Below are 21,747 nucleotides of genomic sequence, written 5' to 3'. Positions count from 1 at the left end.
ACCCCTCCATCCCTTCCTCTAGTCACCCCTGCCCAACCACTGCCTCTAGTCACCCCTCCATCCCTTCTTGTCACCCTTGCCTCTAGTCACCCCTGCCTCTAGTCACCCCTGCCTCTTAGTTCCCCCTGCCTCTAGTCACCCATGCCTACCTAGTCACCCCTTGATTAGTCACCCTCCACCCCTGCCTCTAGTCACCCCTCCATCCCCATCACTCTAATAGTTAGTTATAAAACATTATTTTGTGAATTCTCTGTGATTAAGTGACTCTTAATGAAAATAAAAAATGATGCTTTAAATGTAATTCAGTATGACCTTATTGTAATTCAGTATGACCTTATTGTAATTCAGTATGACCTTATTGTAATTCAGTATGACCTTATTGTAATTCAGTATGACCTTATTGTAATTCAGTATGACCTTATTGTAATTCAGTATGACCTTATTGTAATTCAGTATGACCTTATTGTAACTATGTATTATTGATTTTTTATATATTATATTTATAATGTACAAAACTAGTTTGTTGCTAGTGGAACACTTGTCTGAAGTGCTGTTTTTCCACATGCAGGACGCATCTGAAAGACTCAATCAACAGACTACAGTAACACTGGGACAGACTACAGTAACACTGAGTCCCGTAACTAACTATCCAGGTTGGAACAGACTACAGTAACACTGGGACAGACTACAGTAACACCTGGACAGACTACAGTAACACAGTCCTGTAACTATCCAGGTTGGAACAGACTACAGTAACACTGGGACAGACTACAGTAACACTGGGACAGACTACAGTAACACTGGGACAGACTACAGTAACACTGGGGACAGACTACAGTAACACTGGGAACAGACTACAGTAACACTGGACAGACTACAGTAACACTGGGACAGACTACAGTAACACGGGGACAGACTACAGTAACACTGGGACAGACTACAGTAACACTGAGTCCTGTAACTGTAACTATCCAGGTTGGAACAGACTACAGTAACACTGGGACAGACTACAGTAACACTGGGACAGACTACAGTAACACTGGGACAGACTACAGTAACACTGGGACAGACTACAGTAACACTGGGACGGCTACAGTAACACTGGACAGGGCTACTAGTAACACTGGGACAGGCTACAGTAACACTGAGTCCCGTAACTAACTATCCAGGTTGGAACAGACTACAGTAACACTGGAACAGACTACAGTAACACTGGGACAGACTACAGTAACACTGAGTCCTGTAACTGTAACTATCCAGGTTGGAACAGACTACAGTAACACTGGAACAGACTACAGTAACACTGGAACAGACTACAGTAACACTGGAACAGACTACAGTAACACTGGAACAGGCTACAGTAACACTGGGACAGGCTACAGTAACACTGGGACAGGCTACAGTAACACTGGGACAGACTACAGTAACACTGAGTCCCGTAACTAACTATCCAGGTTGGAACAGACTACAGTAACACTGGGACAGACTACAGTAACACTGGAACAGACTACAGTAACACTGGGACAAACTACAGTAACACTGAGTCCTGTAACTGTAACTATCCAGGTTGGAACAGACTACAGTAACACTGGAACAGACTACAGTAACACTGGGACAGACTACAGTAACACTGGGACAGACTACAGTAACACTGAGACAGACTACAGTAACACTGAGACAGGACTACAGTAACCACTGAGACAGGACTACAGTAACACCGGGACAGACTAGAGTAACACCTGGACAGACTACAGTAACACAGAGTCCTGTAACTATCCAGGTTGGAACAGACTACAGTAACACTGGGACAGACTACAGTAACACTGGGACAGGACTACAGTAACACCGGGACAGGACTACAGTAACACCGGGACAGACTACAGTAACACCTGGACAGACTACAGTAACACTGAGTCCTGTAACTATCCAGGTTGGTACAGACTACAGTAACACTGGAACAGACTACAGTAACACCGGGACAGACTACAGTAACACCTGGACAGACTACAGTAACACCGGGAAAGACTACAGTCACAACGGGACAGACTACAGTAACACGGGAAAGACTACAGTCACAACGGGACAGACTACAGTAACACTGGGACACAGACTACAGTAACACTGGGACACAGACTACAGTCACACCGGGTCAGGACTACAGTAACACTGGGACAGGCTACAGTAACACTGAGTCCTGTAACTATCCAGGTTGGAACAGACTACAGTCACACTGGAACAGACTACAGTCACACTGGGACAGACTACAGTAACACCGGGACAGACTACAGTACACCGGGACAGACTACAGTCACACCGGGACAGACTACAGTCACACCGGGACAGACTACAGTCTCACCGGGACACAGACTACAGTCACACCGGGACACAGACTACAGTCACACCGGGACACAGACTACAGTCACACCGGGACACAGACTACAGTCACACCGGGACACAGACTACAGTCACACCGGGACACAGACTACAGTCACACCGGGACAGACTACAGTCACACCGGGACAGACTACAGTAACAAACTGGACAGACTACAGTAACACCGGGACAGACTACAGTCACAACCGGGACAGACTACAGTCACACCGGGACAGACTACAGTCACACCGGGACAGACTACAGTCACACCGGGACTGACTACAGTCACACCGGGACTGACTACAGTCACACCGGGACTGACTACAGTAACACCGGGACTGACTACAGTAACACCAGTACACAGACTACAGTCACACCGGGACACAGACTACAGTCACACCGGGACACAGACTACAGTCACACCGGGACAGAGACTACAGTCACACCGGGACAGACTACAGTAATACCACCGGGACAGACTACAGTCACACCGGGACAGACTACAGTCACACCGGGACAGACTACAGTCACACCGGGACAGACTACAGTCACACCGGGACAGACTACAGTCACACCGGGACAGACTACAGTCACACCGGGACAGACTACAGTAACACCTGGACAGACTACAGTAACACCTGGACAGACTACAGTAACACCTGGACAGACTACAGTAACACCTGGACAGACTACAGTAACACCTGGACAGACTACAGTAACACTGAGTCCTGTAACTATCAAGGTTGGAACAGACTACAGTAACACCGGGACAGACTACAGTCACACTGGGACAGACTACAGTAACACCGGGACAGACTACAGTCACACCGGGACAGACTACAGTAACACTGAGTCCTGTAACTATCAAGGTTGGAACAGACTACAGTAACACCGGGACAGACTACAGTCACACTGGGACAGACTACAGTCACACCGGGACAGACTACAGTAACACTGAGTCCTGTAACTATCAAGGTTGGAACAGACTACAGTCACACCGGGACTGACTACAGTAACACCAGTACACAGACTACAGTCACACCGGGACACAGACTACAGTCACACCGGGACACAGACTACAGTCACACCGGGACAGAGACTACAGTCACACCGGGACAGACTACAGTCACACCGGGACAGACTACAGTAATACCACCGGGACAGACTACAGTCACACCGGGACAGACTACAGTCACACCGGGACAGACTACAGTCACACCGGGACAGACTACAGTCACACCGGGACAGACTACAGTAACAACTGGACAGACTACAGTAACACCTGGACAGACTACAGTAACACCTGGACAGACTACAGTAACACCTGGACAGACTACAGTAACACTGAGTCCTGTAACTATCAAGGTTGGAACAGACTACAGTAACACTGGGACAGACTACAGTAACACTGTGACACAGACTACAGTAACACTGTGACACAGACTACAGTCACACCGGGACAGACTACAGTCTCACCGGGACACAGACTACAGTCACACCAGTACACAGACTACAGTCACACCGGGACACAGACTACAGTCACACCGGGACAGAGACTACAGTCACACCGGGACAGAGACTACAGTCACACCGGGACAGACTACAGTCACACCGGGACAGACTACAGTCACACCGGGACAGACTACAGTCACACCGGGACAGACTACAGTCACACCGGGACAGACTACAGTCACACCGGGACAGACTACAGTAATACCACCGGGACAGACTACAGTCACACCGGGACAGACTACAGTCACACCGGGACAGACTACAGTCACACCGGGACAGACTACAGTCACACCGGGACAGACTACAGTCACACCGGGACAGACTACAGTAACACCTGGACAGACTACAGTAACACCTGGACAGACTACAGTCACCACCGGGACAGACTACAGTCTCACCGGGACAGACTACAGTCTCACCGGGACACAGACTACAGTCACACCGGGACTGACTACAGTCTCACCGGGACACAGACTACAGTAACACCAGTACACAGACTACAGTCACACCGGGACACAGACTACAGTCACACCGGGACACAGACTACAGTCACACCGGGACAGAGACTACAGTCACACCGGGACAGACTACAGTCACACCGGGACAGACTACAGTCACACCGGGACAGACTACAGTCACACCGGGACAGACTACAGTCACACCGGGACAGACTACAGTCACACCGGGACAGACTACAGTAATACCACCGGGACAGACTACAGTCACACCGGGACAGACTACAGTCACACCGGGACAGACTACAGTCACACCGGGAACAGACTACAGTCACACCGGGACAGACTACAGTAATACCACCGGGACAGACTACAGTCACACCGGGACAGACTACAGTAACAACTGGACAGACTACAGTAACACCTGGACAGACTACAGTAACACCTGGACAGACTACAGTAACACTGGGACAGACTACAGTCACACCGGGACAGACTACAGTCACACCTGGACAGACTACAGTAACACTGAGTCCTGTAACTATCAAGGTTGGAACAGACTACAGTAACACTGGGACAGACTACAGTAACACTGGGACAGACTACAGTCACACCGGGACAGACTACAGTCACACCGGGACAGACTACAGTAACACTGAGTCCTGTAACTATCAAGGTTGGAACAGACTACAGTAACACCGGGACAGACTACAGTCACACCGGGACACAGACTACAGTCACACCGGGACACAGACTACAGTCACACCGGGACACAGACTACAGTCACACCGGGACACAGACTACAGTCACACCGGGACACAGACTACAGTCACACCGGGACAGACTACAGTCACACCGGGACAGACTACAGTCACACCGGGACAGACTACAGTAATACTGGGACAGACTACAGTCACACCGGGACAGACTACAGTCACACCGGGACAGACTACAGTCACACCGGGACAGACTACAGTAACACCTGGACAGACTTCAGTAACACCTGGACAGACTTCAGTAACACCTGGACAGACTACAGTAACACTGAGTCCTGTAACTATCAAGGTTGGAACAGACTACAGTAACACTGGGACAGACTACAGTAACACTGGGACAGACTACAGTCACACCGGGACAGACTACAGTCACACCGGGACAGACTACAGTAACACTGAGTCCTGTAACTATCAAGGTTGGAACAGACTACAGTAACACTGGGACAGACTACAGTAACACTGGGACAGACTACAGTCACACCGGGACAGACTACAGTAACACTGTGACACAGACTACAGTAACACTGGGATAGACTACAGTAAACACCGGGACACAGACTACAGTAACACTGTACACAGACTACAGTAACACTGTGACACAGACTACAGTAACACTGTGACACAGACTACAGTAACACTGTGACACAGACTACAGTAACACTGTGACACAGACTACAGTAACACTGACACAGACTACAGTAACACTGGGATAGACTACAGTAACACTGGGATAGATTACTACAGTAACACTGGGATAGACTACAGTAACACTGGGATAGACTACAGTAACACTGGGATAGACTACAGTAACACTGGGACAGACTACAGTAACACTGGGACAGACTACAGTAACACTGGGACAGACTACAGTAACACTGGGACAGACTACAGTAACACTGGGACAGACTACAGTAGCACCGGGACAGACTACAGTAACACTGTGACACAGACTACAGTAACACTGTGACACAGACTACAGTAACACTGTGACACAGACTACAGTAACACTGGGACAGACTACAGTAACACTGGGATAGACTACAGTAACACTGACACAGACTACAGTAACACTGACACAGACTACAGTAACACTGTGACACAGACTACAGTAACACTGTGACACAAACTACAGTAACACTGGGACAGACTACAGTAACACTGGGACAGACTACAGTAACACTGGGACAGACTACAGTAACACTGGGACAGACTACAGTAACACCTGGACAGACTACAGTAACTACCTGGACAGACTACAGTAACACCTGGACAGACTACAGTAACCCTGGACAGACTACAGTAACACTGAGTCCTGTAACTATCCAGGTTGGAACAGACTACAGTAACACTGGGATAGACTATAGTAACACAGGAACAGACTACAGTACACCCCAAACCCCTGGAAATGACCCCAACCCCTGGAAATGACCCCAAACCCCTGGAAATGACCCCAAACCCCTGGAAATGACCCCAACACCTGGAAATGACCCCAAACCCCTGGAAATGACCCCAAACCCCTGGAAATGACCCATAATGAAGACGTCTTTCACAACACCATCACTAACATCACTTATTGAAACGTTCAAATGATTCACCTGTCAGACCAATCAACTAGCTTGGATGACATTCAATATAAACATGACAGTCAAAAATCACATATCTGTGTAAATGTATGTATATCTATAGTCCATACCCTTCAGTATGCTGTAGTATGGACACCATGAGTTCCACAGCCAGGGCTCCTGCTATCATGGCCAGGCCTGGACGACTCACTGTACACTGCTGGTCCAGGGTCCGGTCTCTGGTGGACTGATACAAACAACAACAACATCAACAAGAGGTCCAGGGTCTGGTGGACTGATACAAACAACAACATCAACAAGAGGTCCAGGGTCTGGTCTCTGGTGGACTGATACAAACAACAACAACAACAGAGGTCCAGTTGAACCTTTTTTTGTCTCGTGTTACTGTGTTAACAAAGATCATTTTTCATTTGAAACACAATGATAGCTTTTTTGAATTTGAATGTGAAAGGCTCTCACATCTCCGTGGGCAAACAACAACACACAACAACATGGCGTCTTACGTCTCCGGGGGCGACAACGTCGTTACAGAGTAGCATCCGAGGCGGTGTCCGGGGATGTTGGAGAACAGAGAGGCTGCTGGGAGCTGGGCGGGCTCGGCCGGCGTGGAGGAAGAGGATGAGGCGGAGGAGGAAGAGGAAGGGTCGGAGGAGTCTCCTGGTCCACAGGGTTTAGGTTTCTTCAGACCGTGTCTCATCACCACGAAGGTGTCAAAGCCCAGGGCAGATTCACTACCAACTGGAGAGAGAGGGGAGGGAGGGAGGGGAGGGATAGAGAGAAAGAGAGAGAGAGGGGAGAGAGGGAGCGAGAGAGAGATGGGAAGATAAATATAACATTAAATGACCTCTCCCCAAGCTAAACACTATATAGTGCACTACTTTAGACCAGGGCCCTATTCCCTATATAGTGCACTACTTTAGACCAGGGCCCTATTCCCTATATAGTGCACTACTTTAGACCAGGGCCCTATTCCCTATATAGTGCACTACTTTAGACCAGAGCCCTATATAGTGCACTACTTTAGACCAGAGCCCTATATAGTGCACTACTTTAGACCAGAGCCCTATATAGTGCACTACTTTAGACCAGAGCCCTATATAGTGCACTACTTTAGACCAGAAGCCCTATATAGTGCACTGCTTTAGACCAGAGCCCTATATAGTGCACTGCTTTAGACCAGAGCCCTATATAGTGCACTACTTTAGACCAGAGCCCTATATAGTGCACTACTTTAGACCAGAGCCCTATATAGTGCACTACTTTAGACCAGAGCCCTATATAGTGCACTACTTTAGACCAGAGCCCTATATAGTGCACTACTTTAGACCAGAGCCCTATATAGTGCACTGCTTTAGACCAGAGCCCCTATATAGTGCACTGCTTAGACCAGAGCCCTATATAGTGCACTGCTTTAGACCAGAGCCCTATATAGTGCACTGCTTTAGACCAGAGCCCTATATAGTGCACTACTTTAGACCAGAGCCCTATATAGTGCACTACTTTAGACCAGAGCCCTATATAGTGCACTACTTTAGACCAGAGCCCTATATAGTGCACTACTTTAGACCAGAGCCCTATATAGTGCACTACTTTAGACCAGAGCCCTATATAGTGCACTACTTTAGACCAGAGCCCTATATAGTGCACTACTTTAGACCAGAGCCCTATATAGTGCACTACTTTAGACCAGAGCCCTATATAGTGCACTACTTTAGACCAGAGCCCTTTATAGTGCACTACTTTAGACCAGAGCCCTATATAGTGCACTACTTTAGACCAGGGCCCTATTCAGTATATAGTGCACTATTTTAGACCAGAGCCCTATTCCCTATATAGTGCACTACTTTAGACCAGAGCCCTATATAGCGCACTACTTTAGACCAGAGCCCTATTCCCTATATAGTGCACTACTTTAGACCAGAGCCCTATATAGTGCACTACTTTAGACCAGGGCCCTATTCCCTATATAGTGCACTACTTTAGACCAGAGCCCTATATAGTGCACTACTTTAGACCAGGGCCCTATTCCCTATATAGTGCACTACTTTAGACCAGAGCCCTATATAGTGCACTACTTTAGACCAGGGCCCTATTCCCTATATAGTGCACTACTTTAGACCAGAGCCCTATATGGTGCCCCACTTTAGACAGAGCCCTATATAGTGCACTGCTTTAGACCAGAGCCCTATATAGTGCACTACTTTAGACCAGGGCCCTATATAGTGCACTACTTTAGACCAGGGCCCTATTCCCTATATAGTGCACTCCTTTAGACCAGGGCCCTATTCCCTATATAGTGCACTACTTTAGACCAGAGCCCTATATAGCGCACTACTTTAGACCAGAGCCCTATTCCCTATATAGTGCACTACTTTAGACCAGGGCCCTATTCCCTATATAGTGCACTACTTTAGACCAGAGCCCTATATAGTGCACTACTTTAGACCAGAGCCCTATATAGTGCACTACTTTAGACCAGAGCCCTATATAGTGCACTACTTTAGACCAGAGCCCTATATAGTGCACTACTTTAGACCAGGGCCCTATTCCCTATATGGTGCACTACTTTAGACCAGAGCCCTATATAGTGCACTACTTTAGACCAGAGCCCTATATAGTGCACTACTTTAGACCAGAGCCCTATATTGGTGCACTATTTTAGACCAGGGCCTATATAGTGCACTACTTTAGACCAGAGCCCTATATTGTGCACTACTTTAGACCAGGGCCCTATATAGTGCACTACTTTAGACCAGAGCCCTATTCCCTATATAGTGCACTACTTTAGACCAGAGCCCTATTCCCTATATAGTGCACTACTTTAGACCAGAGCCCTATATAGTGCACTACTTTAGACCAGAGCCCTATTCCCTATATAGTGCACTACTTTAGACCAGAGCCCTATATAGTGCACTACTTTAGACCAGGGCCCTATTCCCTATATAGTGTACTACTTTAGACCAGGGCCCTATTCCCTATATAGTGCACTACTTTAGACCAGAGCCCTATTCCCTATATAGTGCACTACTTTAGACCAGAGCCCTATATAGTGCACTACTTTAGACCAGAGCCCTATATAGTGCACTACTTTAGACCAGGGCCCTATTCCCTATATAGTGCACTACTTTAGACCAGAGCCCTATATCCTATATAGTGCACTACTTTAGACCAGAGCCCTATATAGTGCACTACTTTAGACCAGAGCCCTATATAGTGCACTACTTTAGACCAGAGCCCTATATTGTGCACTACTTTAGACCAGAGCCCTATATTGTGCACTACTTAGACCAGAGCCCTATTCCCTATATAGTGCACTACTTTAGACCAGAGCCCTATTCCCTATATAGTGCACTACTTTAGACCAGAGCCCTATATAGCGCACTACTTTAGACCAGAGCCCTATTCCCTATATAGTGCACTACTTTAGACCAGAGCCCTATATAGTGCACTGCTTTAGACCAGAGCCCTATATAGTGCACTGCTTTAGACCAGAGCCCTATATAGTGCACTGCTTTAGACCAGAGCCCTATATAGTGCACTGCTTTAGACCAGAGCCCTATATAGTGCACTGCTTTAGACCAGAGCCCTATATAGTGCACTACTTTAGACCAGAGCCCTATATAGTGCACTACTTTAGACAGAGCCCTATATAGTGCACTACTTTAGACCAGAGCCCTATATAGTGCACTGCTTTAGACCAGAGCCCTATATAGTGCACCGCTTTAGACCAGAGCCCTATATAGTGCACTACTTTAGACCAGAGCCCTATATAGTGCACTACTTTAGACCAGAGCCCTATATAGTGCACTACTTTAGACCAGAGCCCTATATAGTGCACTACTTTAGACCAGAGCCCTATATAGTGCACTACTTTAGACCAGAGCCCTATATAGTGCACTACTTTAGACCAGAGCCCTATATAGTGCACTACTTTAGACCAGAGCCCTATATAGTGCACTACTTTAGACCAGAGCCCTTTATAGTGCACTACTTTAGACCAGAGCCCTATATAGTGCACTACTTTAGACCAGGGCCCTATTCAGTATATAGTGCACTATTTTAGACCAGAGCCCTATTCCCTATATAGTGCACTACTTTAGACCAGAGCCCTATATAGCGCACTACTTTAGACCAGAGCCCTATTCCCTATATAGTGCACTACTTTAGACCAGAGCCCTATATAGTGCACTACTTTAGACCAGGGCCCTATTCCCTATATAGTGCACTACTTTAGACCAGAGCCCTATATAGTGCACTACTTTAGACCAGGGCCCTATTCCCTATATAGTGCACTACTTTAGACCAGAGCCCTATATGGTGCCCCACTTTAGACCAGAGCCCTATATAGTGCACTGCTTTAGACCAGAGCCCTATATAGTGCACTACTTTAGACCAGGGCCCTATATAGTGCACTACTTTAGACCAGGGCCCTATTCCCTATATAGTGCACTCCTTTAGACCAGGGCCCTATTCCCTATATAGTGCACTACTTTAGACCAGAGCCCTATATAGCGCACTACTTTAGACCAGAGCCCTATTCCCTATATAGTGCACTACTTTAGACCAGAGCCCTATATGGTGCCCCACTTTAGACCAGAGCCCTATATAGTGCACTGCTTTAGACCAGAGCCCTATATAGTGCACTACTTTAGACCAGGGCCCTATATAGTGCACTACTTTAGACCAGGGCCCTATTCCCTATATAGTGCACTACTTTAGACCAGGGCCCTATTCCCTATATAGTGCACTACTTTAGACCAGAGCCCTATATAGTGCACTACTTAGACCAGAGCCCTATATAGTGCACTACTTTAGACCAGAGCCCTATATAGTGCACTACTTTAGACCAGAGCCCTATATAGTGCACTACTTTAGACCAGGGCCCTATTCCCTATATGGTGCACTACTTTAGACCAGAGCCCTATATAGTGCACTACTTTAGACCAGAGCCCTATATAGTGCACTACTTTAGACCAGAGCCCTATATTGTGCACTATTTTAGACCAGGGCCCTATATAGTGCACTACTTTAGACCAGAGCCCTATATTGTGCACTACTTTAGACCAGGGCCCTATATAGTGCACTACTTTAGACCAGAGCCCTATTCCCTATATAGTGCACTACTTTAGACCAGAGCCCTATTCCCTATATAGTGCACTACTTTAGACCAGAGCCCTATATAGTGCACTACTTTAGACCAGAGCCCTATTCCCTATATAGTGCACTACTTTAGACCAGAGCCCTATATAGTGCACTACTTTAGACCAGGGCCCTATTCCCTATATAGTGTACTACTTTAGACCAGGGCCCTATTCCCTATATAGTGCACTACTTTAGACCAGAGCCCTATTCCCTATATAGTGCACTACTTTAGACCAGAGCCCTATATAGTGCACTACTTTAGACCAGAGCCCTATATAGTGCACTACTTTAGACCAGGGCCCTATTCCCTATATAGTGCACTACTTTAGACCAGAGCCCTATATCCTATATAGTGCACTACTTTAGACCAGAGCCCTATATAGTGCACTACTTTAGACCAGAGCCCTATATTGTGCACTACTTTAGACCAGAGCCCTATATTGTGCACTACTTTAGACCAGAGCCCTATTCCCTATATAGTGCACTACTTTAGACCAGAGCCCTATTCCCTATATAGTGCACTACTTTAGACCAGAGCCCTATATAGCGCACTACTTTAGACCAGAGCCCTATTCCCTATATAGTGCACTACTTTAGACCAGAGCCCTATATAGTGCACTGCTTTAGACCAGAGCCCTATATAGTGCACTGCTTTAGACCAGAGCCCTATATAGTGCACTGCTTTAGACCAGAGCCCTATATAGTGCACTGCTTTAGACCAGAGCCCTATATAGTGCACTGCTTTAGACCAGAGCCCTATATAGTGCACTACTTTAGACCAGAGCCCTATATAGTGCACTACTTTAGACCAGAGCCCTATATAGTGCACTACTTTAGACCAGAGCCCTATATAGTGCACTGCTTTAGACCAGAGCCCTATATAGTGCACCGCTTTAGACCAGAGCCCTATATAGTGCACTACTTTAGACCAGAGCCCTATATAGTGCACTACTTTAGACCAGAGCCCTATATAGTGCACTACTTTAGACCAGAGCCCTATATAGTGCACTACTTTAGACCAGAGCCCTATATAGTGCACTACTTTAGACCAGAGCCCTATATAGTGCACTACTTTAGACCAGAGCCCTATATAGTGCACTACTTTAGACCAGAGCCCTATATAGTGCACTACTTTAGACCAGAGCCCTTTATAGTGCACTACTTTAGACCAGAGCCCTATATAGTGCACTACTTTAGACCAGGGCCCTATTCAGTATATAGTGCACTATTTTAGACCAGAGCCCTATTCCCTATATAGTGCACTACTTTAGACCAGAGCCCTATATAGCGCACTACTTTAGACCAGAGCCCTATTCCCTATATAGTGCACTACTTTAGACCAGAGCCCTATATAGTGCACTACTTTAGACCAGGGCCCTATTCCCTATATAGTGCACTACTTTAGACCAGAGCCCTATATAGTGCACTACTTTAGACCAGGGCCCTATTCCCTATATAGTGCACTACTTTAGACCAGAGCCCTATATAGTGCACTACTTTAGACCAGGGCCCTATTCCCTATATAGTGCACTACTTTAGACCAGAGCCCTATATGGTGCCCCACTTTAGACCAGAGCCCTATATAGTGCACTGCTTTAGACCAGAGCCCTATATAGTGCACTACTTTAGACCAGGGCCCTATATAGTGCACTACTTTAGACCAGGGCCCTATTCCCTATATAGTGCACTCCTTTAGACCAGGGCCCTATTCCCTATATAGTGCACTACTTTAGACCAGAGCCCTATATAGCGCACTACTTTAGACCAGAGCCCTATTCCCTATATAGTGCACTACTTTAGACCAGGGCCCTATTCCCTATATAGTGCACTACTTTAGACCAGAGCCCTATATAGTGCACTACTTTAGACCAGAGCCCTATATAGTGCACTACTTTAGACCAGAGCCCTATATAGTGCACTACTTTAGACCAGAGCCCTATATAGTGCACTACTTTAGACCAGAGCCCTATATAGTGCACTACTTTAGACCAGGGCCCTATTCCCTATATGGTGCACTACTTTAGACCAGAGCCCTATATAGTGCACTACTTTAGACCAGAGCCCTATATAGTGCACTACTTTAGACCAGAGCCCTATATTGTGCACTATTTTAGACCAGGGCCCTATATAGTGCACTACTTTAGACCAGAGCCCTATATTGTGCACTACTTTAGACCAGGGCCCTATATAGTGCACTACTTTAGACCAGAGCCCTATTCCCTATATAGTGCACTACTTTAGACCAGAGCCCTATTCCCTATATAGTGCACTACTTTAGACCAGAGCCCTATATAGTGCACTACTTTAGACCAGAGCCCTATTCCCTATATAGTGCACTACTTTAGACCAGAGCCCTATATAGTGCACTACTTTAGACCAGGGCCCTATTCCCTATATAGTGTACTACTTTAGACCAGGGCCCTATTCCCTATATAGTGCACTACTTTAGACCAGAGCCCTATATAGTGCACTACTTTAGACCAGAGCCCTATATAGTGCACTACTTTAGACCAGAGCCCTATATAGTGCACTACTTTAGACCAGGGCCCTATTCCCTATATAGTGCACTACTTTAGACCAGAGCCCTATATAGTGCACTACTTTAGACCAGAGCCCTATATAGTGCACTACTTTAGACCAGAGCCCTATATTGTGCACTACTTTAGACCAGGGCCCTATATAGTGCACTACTTTAGACCAGAGCCCTATTCCCTATATAGTGCACTACTTTAGACCAGAGCCCTATTCCCTATATAGTGCACTACTTTAGACCAGAGCCCTATATAGCGCACTACTTTAGACCAGAGCCCTATTCCCTATATAGTGCACTACTTTAGACCAGGGCCCTATTCCCTATATAGTGCACTACTTTAGACCAGAGCCCTATTCCCTATATAGTGCACTACTTTAGACCAGAGCCCTATATAGTGCACTACTTTAGACCAGGGCCCTATTCCCTATATAGTGTACTACTTTAGACCAGAGCCCTATATAGTGCACTACTTTAGACCAGAGCCCTATATAGTGCACTACTTTAGACCAGAGCCCTATATAGTGCACTACTTTAGACCAGAGCCCTACATAGTGCACGACTTTATACCAGAACCCATAGGTAATAGGGTATCATTTGAGACACATCCACAGTGTTCTCCAGGCTAAGACGGCCCCCCGAACAGATTGTGTTGATTTCATAATAAAGACCAGTTCTTATGAAGAGTCCATTCCATCTGATTAGACCTGAACATGCTCTGGGTGCATCCCAAACTGCACCCTATTCCCTATGGGACTTGGTAGAAAGCAGTGCACTATAGGGAATAGGGTGCAGTTTGGAAAGCATTTATTTTGAACCCTTTTTTCAGTAGAGCCACACACTGGACAACCCCCGGCTGGACGACCCCTGCTAGACGACCCCTGCTGGACGACCCCTGCTGGACGACCCCTGCTAGACGACCCGATGCATGTACCCTCTCTCTACCGGCGAAGTAGAGACCCGATGCATGTACCCTCTCTCTACCGGCGAAGTAGAGACCCGATGCATGTACCCTCTCTCTACCAGCGAAGTAGAGACCTGATGCATGTACCCTCTCTCTACCAGCGAAGTAGAGACCTGATGATTGTACCCTCTCTCTACCAGCGAAGTAGAGACCTGATGCATGTACCCTCTCTCTCCCCCTTACCTTCCTATTGCTGGCAGCTATAACAGTCGGCAGCCATCGACTCTCCCTGGTGTCCATCAACAGGAAGACGACGTCGTGCTCCGAGATCAGTTTCTCCAGGTGTTCAACGTCCTGCCGGGCCTGAGACATGGTCGCCTCAGAGAAGTTGACCGGGTGGCCTGGCATAGGGATGCTCATCACGTGTCCCTCTGCATTCTATAAAAGGGACAATATCATCAGGTTTAGCCAATAGGTATAACACAAAGAGATCACATGGGTTGACTGGCATAGAGATGCTCATGGTATGACCTTCCACGCACACAGACATCATTTTATCATTTTTTACCTTTATTTAACTAGGCAAGTCAGTTAAGAACAAATTCTTATTTTCAATGACGGCCTAGGAACAGTGGGTTAACTGCCTGTTCAGGGGCAGAACGACAGACCAAGTCCAACGCTCTAACCACTAGGCTACCCTGCCGCCCCAGGTTACCATAGGTTTAGGTATATGTATAGGTTACCATAGGATATAATACCCATCTTGTTAAAGATGCGGTCCGGGATCTTAAGCACTCACCAACGTGTAACGTATCATACGAATTGCTAAAATAAATCAAATATGAGCAAAGATCCAAATGTTTTTCCAAGATGTGTATAAATGTGAAGAAATCCAGTTGGGCATTTCCACTCACGACCAAATATGGTGGTGAGAGGGAAGCCCAGTGGCAGGCAGTGGGAGAAGATGGAGCGAGATAGATTATGGCCGACATTCTGCTTATTTTCTCATCGATGGAATATTGGATCTCAATGCAGTTTTATTTTGTCCCCAAAACTAGAATCTTACAAACTGAGTGGACTAAGTTTTCTAGACATTACCCTTTGCCAAAGTTTATTTTTTTTTTAAATGTGTTGTTTAGGAGTAAGCGTTTGAGTAGGCGTTCCCTAACAGAAATATGCAAATAAATGCTAGAACGCACCAATAAGATCTCGCTAGCTCATGCTTGGCTCTTCCCACCTCCTTGCTTGTTCTGCCCACAAGGATTCATTCGTTCCCATTGAAAACGACAGGTTCTGGTCTCTCTCGGGTTAGTTATAAATATATATATTTGACGTAACATATTGTGGTACACATTGGTGCACAATTTTCAGGGACCTGTTTTGTCTCGTTCGTATTACTGTCAAAACTACTGGCTGAAATTCTACAAAAGCTCTTGGAGCATCACTTTAAACACAACCACGGAATCGAAAATGAGAGAGATCCCGATGGGATCACAACCAGCTCAACTTTCCATGACTTCATCACACCTGCAGGAGCTGTACGATGACCACAGGTAAAAAGTCAACCTGATCAACGTGTGATGAACAGGCCAGATTGCACCCCCCCCCCACAAGTGTCGCAGGACTCAAAACAAGGACAAAAATATGGGATTAAATATGTGTCCAAAAAAACCAAATATTTCCTGAGCTTTCTTATGTCTCCTAGATATAGAACTAGGGGTGTCGTAGAGAAAAAAAAAAAATAATCTTGGTCGACCAATAATACAAAATATACAAATGTAGAAGTAACTTCTATTGCCAATATGCAAATAACCTACATAAAGCCAACAAATAAAAACATTGCAGCATGCAGGGAGAAAATATCCAGACAGACCTCCGCAATGGGTCAGTCCACTGAGACAGACCTCCGCAATGGGTCAGTCCACTGAGACAGACCTCCTCAATGGGTCAGTCCACTGAGACAGGCCTCCGCAATGGGTCAGTCCACTGAGACAGGCCTCCGCAATGGGTCAGTCCACTGAGACAGGCCTCCGCAATGGGTCAGTCCACTGAGACAGGCCTCCGCAATGGGTCAGTCCACTGAGACAGGCCTCCGCAATGGGTCAGTCCACTGAGACAGGCCTCCGCAATGGGTCAGTCCACTGAGACAGACCTCCGCAATGGGTCAGTCCACTGAGACAGACCTCCGCAATGGGTCAGTCCACTGAGACAGACCTCCGCAATGGGTCAGTCCACTGAGACAGACCTCCGCAATGGGTCAGTCCACTGAGACAGACCTCCGCAATGGGTCAGTCCACTGAGACAGACCTCCGCAATGGGTCAGTCCACTGAGACAGACCTCCGCAATGGGTCAGTCCACTGAGACAGGCCTCCGCAATGGGTCAGTCCACTGAGACAGACCTCCGCAATGGGTCAGTCCACTGAGACAGACCTCCGCAATGGGTCAGTCCACTGAGACAGACCTCCGCAATGGGTCAGTCCACTGAGACAGGCCTCCGCAATGGGTCAGTCCACTGAGACAGGCCTCCGCAATGGGTCAGTCCACTGAGACAGGCCTCCGCAATGGGTCAGTCCACTGAGACAGGCCTCCGCAATGGGTCAGTCCACTGAGACAGGCCTCCGCAATGGGTCAGTCCACTGAGACAGGCCTCCGCAATGGGTCAGTCCACTGAGACAGGCCTCCGCAATGGGTCAGTCCACTGAGACAGGCCTCCGCAATGGGTCAGTCCACTGAGACAGGCCTCCGCAATGGGTCAGTCCACTGAGACAGGCCTCCGCAATGGGTCAGTCCACTGAGACAGGCCTCCGCAATGGGTCAGTCCACTGAGACAGGCCTCCGCAATGGGTCAGTCCACTGAGACAGGCCTCCGCAATGGGTCAGTCCACTGAGACAGACCTCCGCAATGGGTCAGTCCACTGAGACAGACCTCCGCAATGGGTCAGTCCACTGAGACAGACCTCCGCAATGGGTCAGTCCACTGAGACAGACCTCCACAATGGGTCAGTCCACTGAGACAGACCTCCACAATGGGTCAGTCCACTGAGACAGGCCTCCATAATGGGTCAGTCCACTGAGACAGACCTCCACAATGGGTCAGTCCACTGAGACAGGCCTCCATAATGGGTCAGTCCACTGAGACAGACCTCCACAATGGGTCAGTCCACTGAGACAGACCTCCACAATGGGTCAGTCCACTGAGACAGACCTCCACAATGGGTCAGTCCACTGAGACAGACCTCCACAATGGGTCAGTCCACTGAGACAGACCTCCACAATGGGTCAGTCCACTGAGACAGACCTCCGCAATGGGTCAGTCCACTGAGACAGACCTCCGCAATGGGTCAGTCCACTGAGACAGACCTCCACAATGGGTCAGTCCACTGAGACAGACCTCCACAATGGGTCAGTCCACTGAGACAGACCTCCACAATGGGTCAGTCCACTGAGACAGACCTCCACAATGGGTCAGTCCACTGAGACAGACCTCCACAATGGGTCAGTCCACTGAGACAGACCTCCACAATGGGTCAGTCCACTGAGACAGGCGTGAAACAGACAGGCCTCCACAATGGGTCAGTCCACTGAGACAGACCTCCACAATGGGTCAGTCCACTGAGACAGACCTCCGCAATGGGTCAGTCCACTGAGACAGACCTCCACAATGGGTCAGTCCACTGAGACAGGCGTGAATCAGACAGACCTCCACAATGGGTCAGTCCACTGAGACAGACCTCCACAATGGGTCAGTCCACTGAGACAGACCTCCACAATGGGTCAGTCCACTGAGACAGACCTCCACAATGGGTCAGTCCACTGAGACAGACCTCCACAATGGGTCAGTCCACTGAGACAGGCGTGAAACAGACAGGCCTCCACAATGGGTCAGTCCACTGAGACAGGCGTGAAACAGACAGACCTCCACAATGGGTCAGTCCACTGAGACAGGCCTCCATAATGGGTCAGTCCACTGAGACAGACCTCCACAATGGGTCAGTCCACTGAGACAGGCGTGAAACAGACAGGCCTCCGCAATGGGTCAGTCCACTGAGACAGACCTCCACAATGGGTCAGTCCACTGAGACAGGCCTCCATAATGGGTCAGTCCACTGAGACAGGCCTCCATAATGGGTCAGTCCACTGAGACAGACCTCCACAATGGGTCAGTCCACTGAGACAGGCGTGAAACAGACAGGTGTCTCGTGTGCCATCATTTTTTATATATATACAAGTATATTTGCCAAAAACAAATATTGGTAGAACAACAGCCTGTGGACCAAACGGGGGGGTCGTATATAGGACCGACACTTCAAAACCTTAGTTATTTTGTAACTGTCTTTTTGTGCCATTTATGAATGTGTTATTCATTGCGTTTCCACGGGCTATAGCAGTAAAGGCCAAATTAAATTAAAACAAAAAGTGGGACACCAAAAGGACCCCCCCCCCCAAGGGCTTAGACTTTTAGAAGTTAACACAAAGCAGATTCCATCTGTAGGATCCATTAACACAAAGCGGATTCCATCTGTAGGAGCCATTAACACAAAGCAGATTCCATCTGTAGGAGCCTTTAACAGAATGCAGATTCCATCTGTAGGAGCCTTTAACACAAAGCAGATTCCATCTGTAGGAGCCATTAACACAAAGCAGATTCCATCTGTAGGAGCCTTTAACACAAAGCAGATTCCATCTGTAGGAGCCATTAACACAAAGCAGATTCCATCTGTAGGAGCCTTTAACACAAAGCAGATTCCATCTGAGTGGGTGTTGTAATATTCTAATGATGGTGTCCTAATCACCAGTCACATCCTCATCTGATGTGTGTGTGTGTGTGTGTGTGTGCTCTGCCCATGGTCAGTGGTGATGAGAGAGGGCTGGGAGACTGGTGGCTTGTTTGTGTTCTGGTCATGATGGAATCATCTGTGTGTGTGTGTGTGTGTGTGTGTGTGTGTGTGTGTGTGTGTGTGTGTGTGTAATTGATGACGTTGGGATCACCGTCTGCCTGCGTTTCTGGTCTGGCGAGAAGAAATTGCACACAGCGCATATAAACCTGGGACATCAACCATTCTAAACTGGCCTTAGTGGGAGTGACAATAGAATTATATGGGAGTGACGTCACTGAGTAAAGGATTTGTTATCATTTCATTTTTAGCCAATCGGTTCCCTTGGCAGCTCACTCCCCATGAATCTCAGCATGTTACCTAGCAACAACACTTCATGTCTTAACTACCCCAATGGACATTATGTATCCTGCCCCCCCCCCATGGACATTATGTATCCTGCCCCTCCTGCTGCTCCCTTATGGACATTATGTATCCTGCCCCCCCCCCTGCTGCTCCCCGATGGACATTATGTATCCCCCCCCCCCCCTGCTCCCCTATGGACATTATGTATCCTGTCCCCCCCCCCCCCATGGACATTATGTATCCTGCCCCCCCTGCTGCTCCCTTATGGACATTATGTATCCTGCCCCCCCCCCCCCTGCTCCCCTATGGACATTATGTATCCTGCCCCCCCCCCCCCCATGGACATTATGTATCCTGCTGCCCCCCCCCCCCCTGCTGCTCCCCTATGGACATTATGTATCCTGACCCCCCCCCCCCCCCCCTGCTGCTCCCCTATGGACATTATGTATCCCCCCCCCCCCCCCCCCCGCTCCCCTATGGACATTATGTATCCTGCCCCCCCCCGCTGCTCCCCTATGGGCATTATGTATCCTGTCCCCCCCCCTCCTGCTGCTGAGGTCTACTACACCTGTTGTATTCATCATTTCACTGTAAGGTCTACTACACCTGTTGTATTCATCATTTCACTGTAAGGTCTACTACACCTGTTGTATTCAGCATTTCACTGTCAGGTCTACTACACCTGTTGTATTCAGCATTTCACTGTCAGGTCTACTACACCTGTTGTATTCAGCATTTCACTGTGAGGTCTACTACACCTGTTGTATTCAGCATTTCACTGTAAGGTCTACCTACACCTGTTGTATTCAGCATTTCACTGTCAGGTCTACTACACCTGTTGTATTCAGCATTTCACTGTAAGGTCTACCTACACCTGTTGTATTCAGCATTTCACTGTAAGGTCTACACCTGTTGTATTCAGCATTTCACTGTGAGGTCTACTACACCTGTTGTATTCAGCATTTCACTGTCAGGTCTACTACACCTGTTGTATTCAGCATTTCACTGTAAGGTCTACTACACCTGTTGTATTCAGCATTTCACTGTAAGGTCTACTACACCTGTTGTATTCAGCATTTCACTGTAAGGTCTACTACACCTGTTGTATTCAGCATTTCACTGTAAGGTCTACTACACCTGTTGTAGTCAGCATTTCACTGTGAGGTCTACTACACCTGTTGTATTCAGCATTTCACTGTAAGGTCTACTACACCTGTTGTATTCAGCATTTCACTGTAAGGTCTACTACACCTGTTGTAGTCAGCATTTCACTGTAAGGTCTACTACACCT

The 21,747-nt window shown here is 47.6% G+C and overlaps 1 protein-coding gene across 1 annotated transcript in view; it reads right to left on the bottom strand.

Moving 5' to 3' along the window:
• atg7 (ATG7 autophagy related 7 homolog (S. cerevisiae)) overlaps positions 1 to 21,747 on the bottom strand; it is a 103,032-nt gene that overhangs the window by 53,299 nt on the left and 27,986 nt on the right. The window contains 5 exon segments of the mRNA XM_031825792.1: positions 6,810 to 6,925; positions 7,203 to 7,231; positions 7,234 to 7,425; positions 7,428 to 7,437; positions 15,519 to 15,713. Of these exon segments, the coding sequence (XP_031681652.1) occupies positions 6,810 to 6,925; positions 7,203 to 7,231; positions 7,234 to 7,425; positions 7,428 to 7,437; positions 15,519 to 15,713 (542 nt within the window).

Source organism: Oncorhynchus kisutch, linkage group LG5 (genome assembly GCF_002021735.2).
Source record: "Oncorhynchus kisutch isolate 150728-3 linkage group LG5, Okis_V2, whole genome shotgun sequence".
Lineage (NCBI taxonomy): Eukaryota > Metazoa > Chordata > Actinopteri > Salmoniformes > Salmonidae > Oncorhynchus > Oncorhynchus kisutch.
The sequence above is the reverse complement of the archived record's forward strand: the minus strand, read 5'-3'. Positions and strand labels throughout refer to the sequence as shown.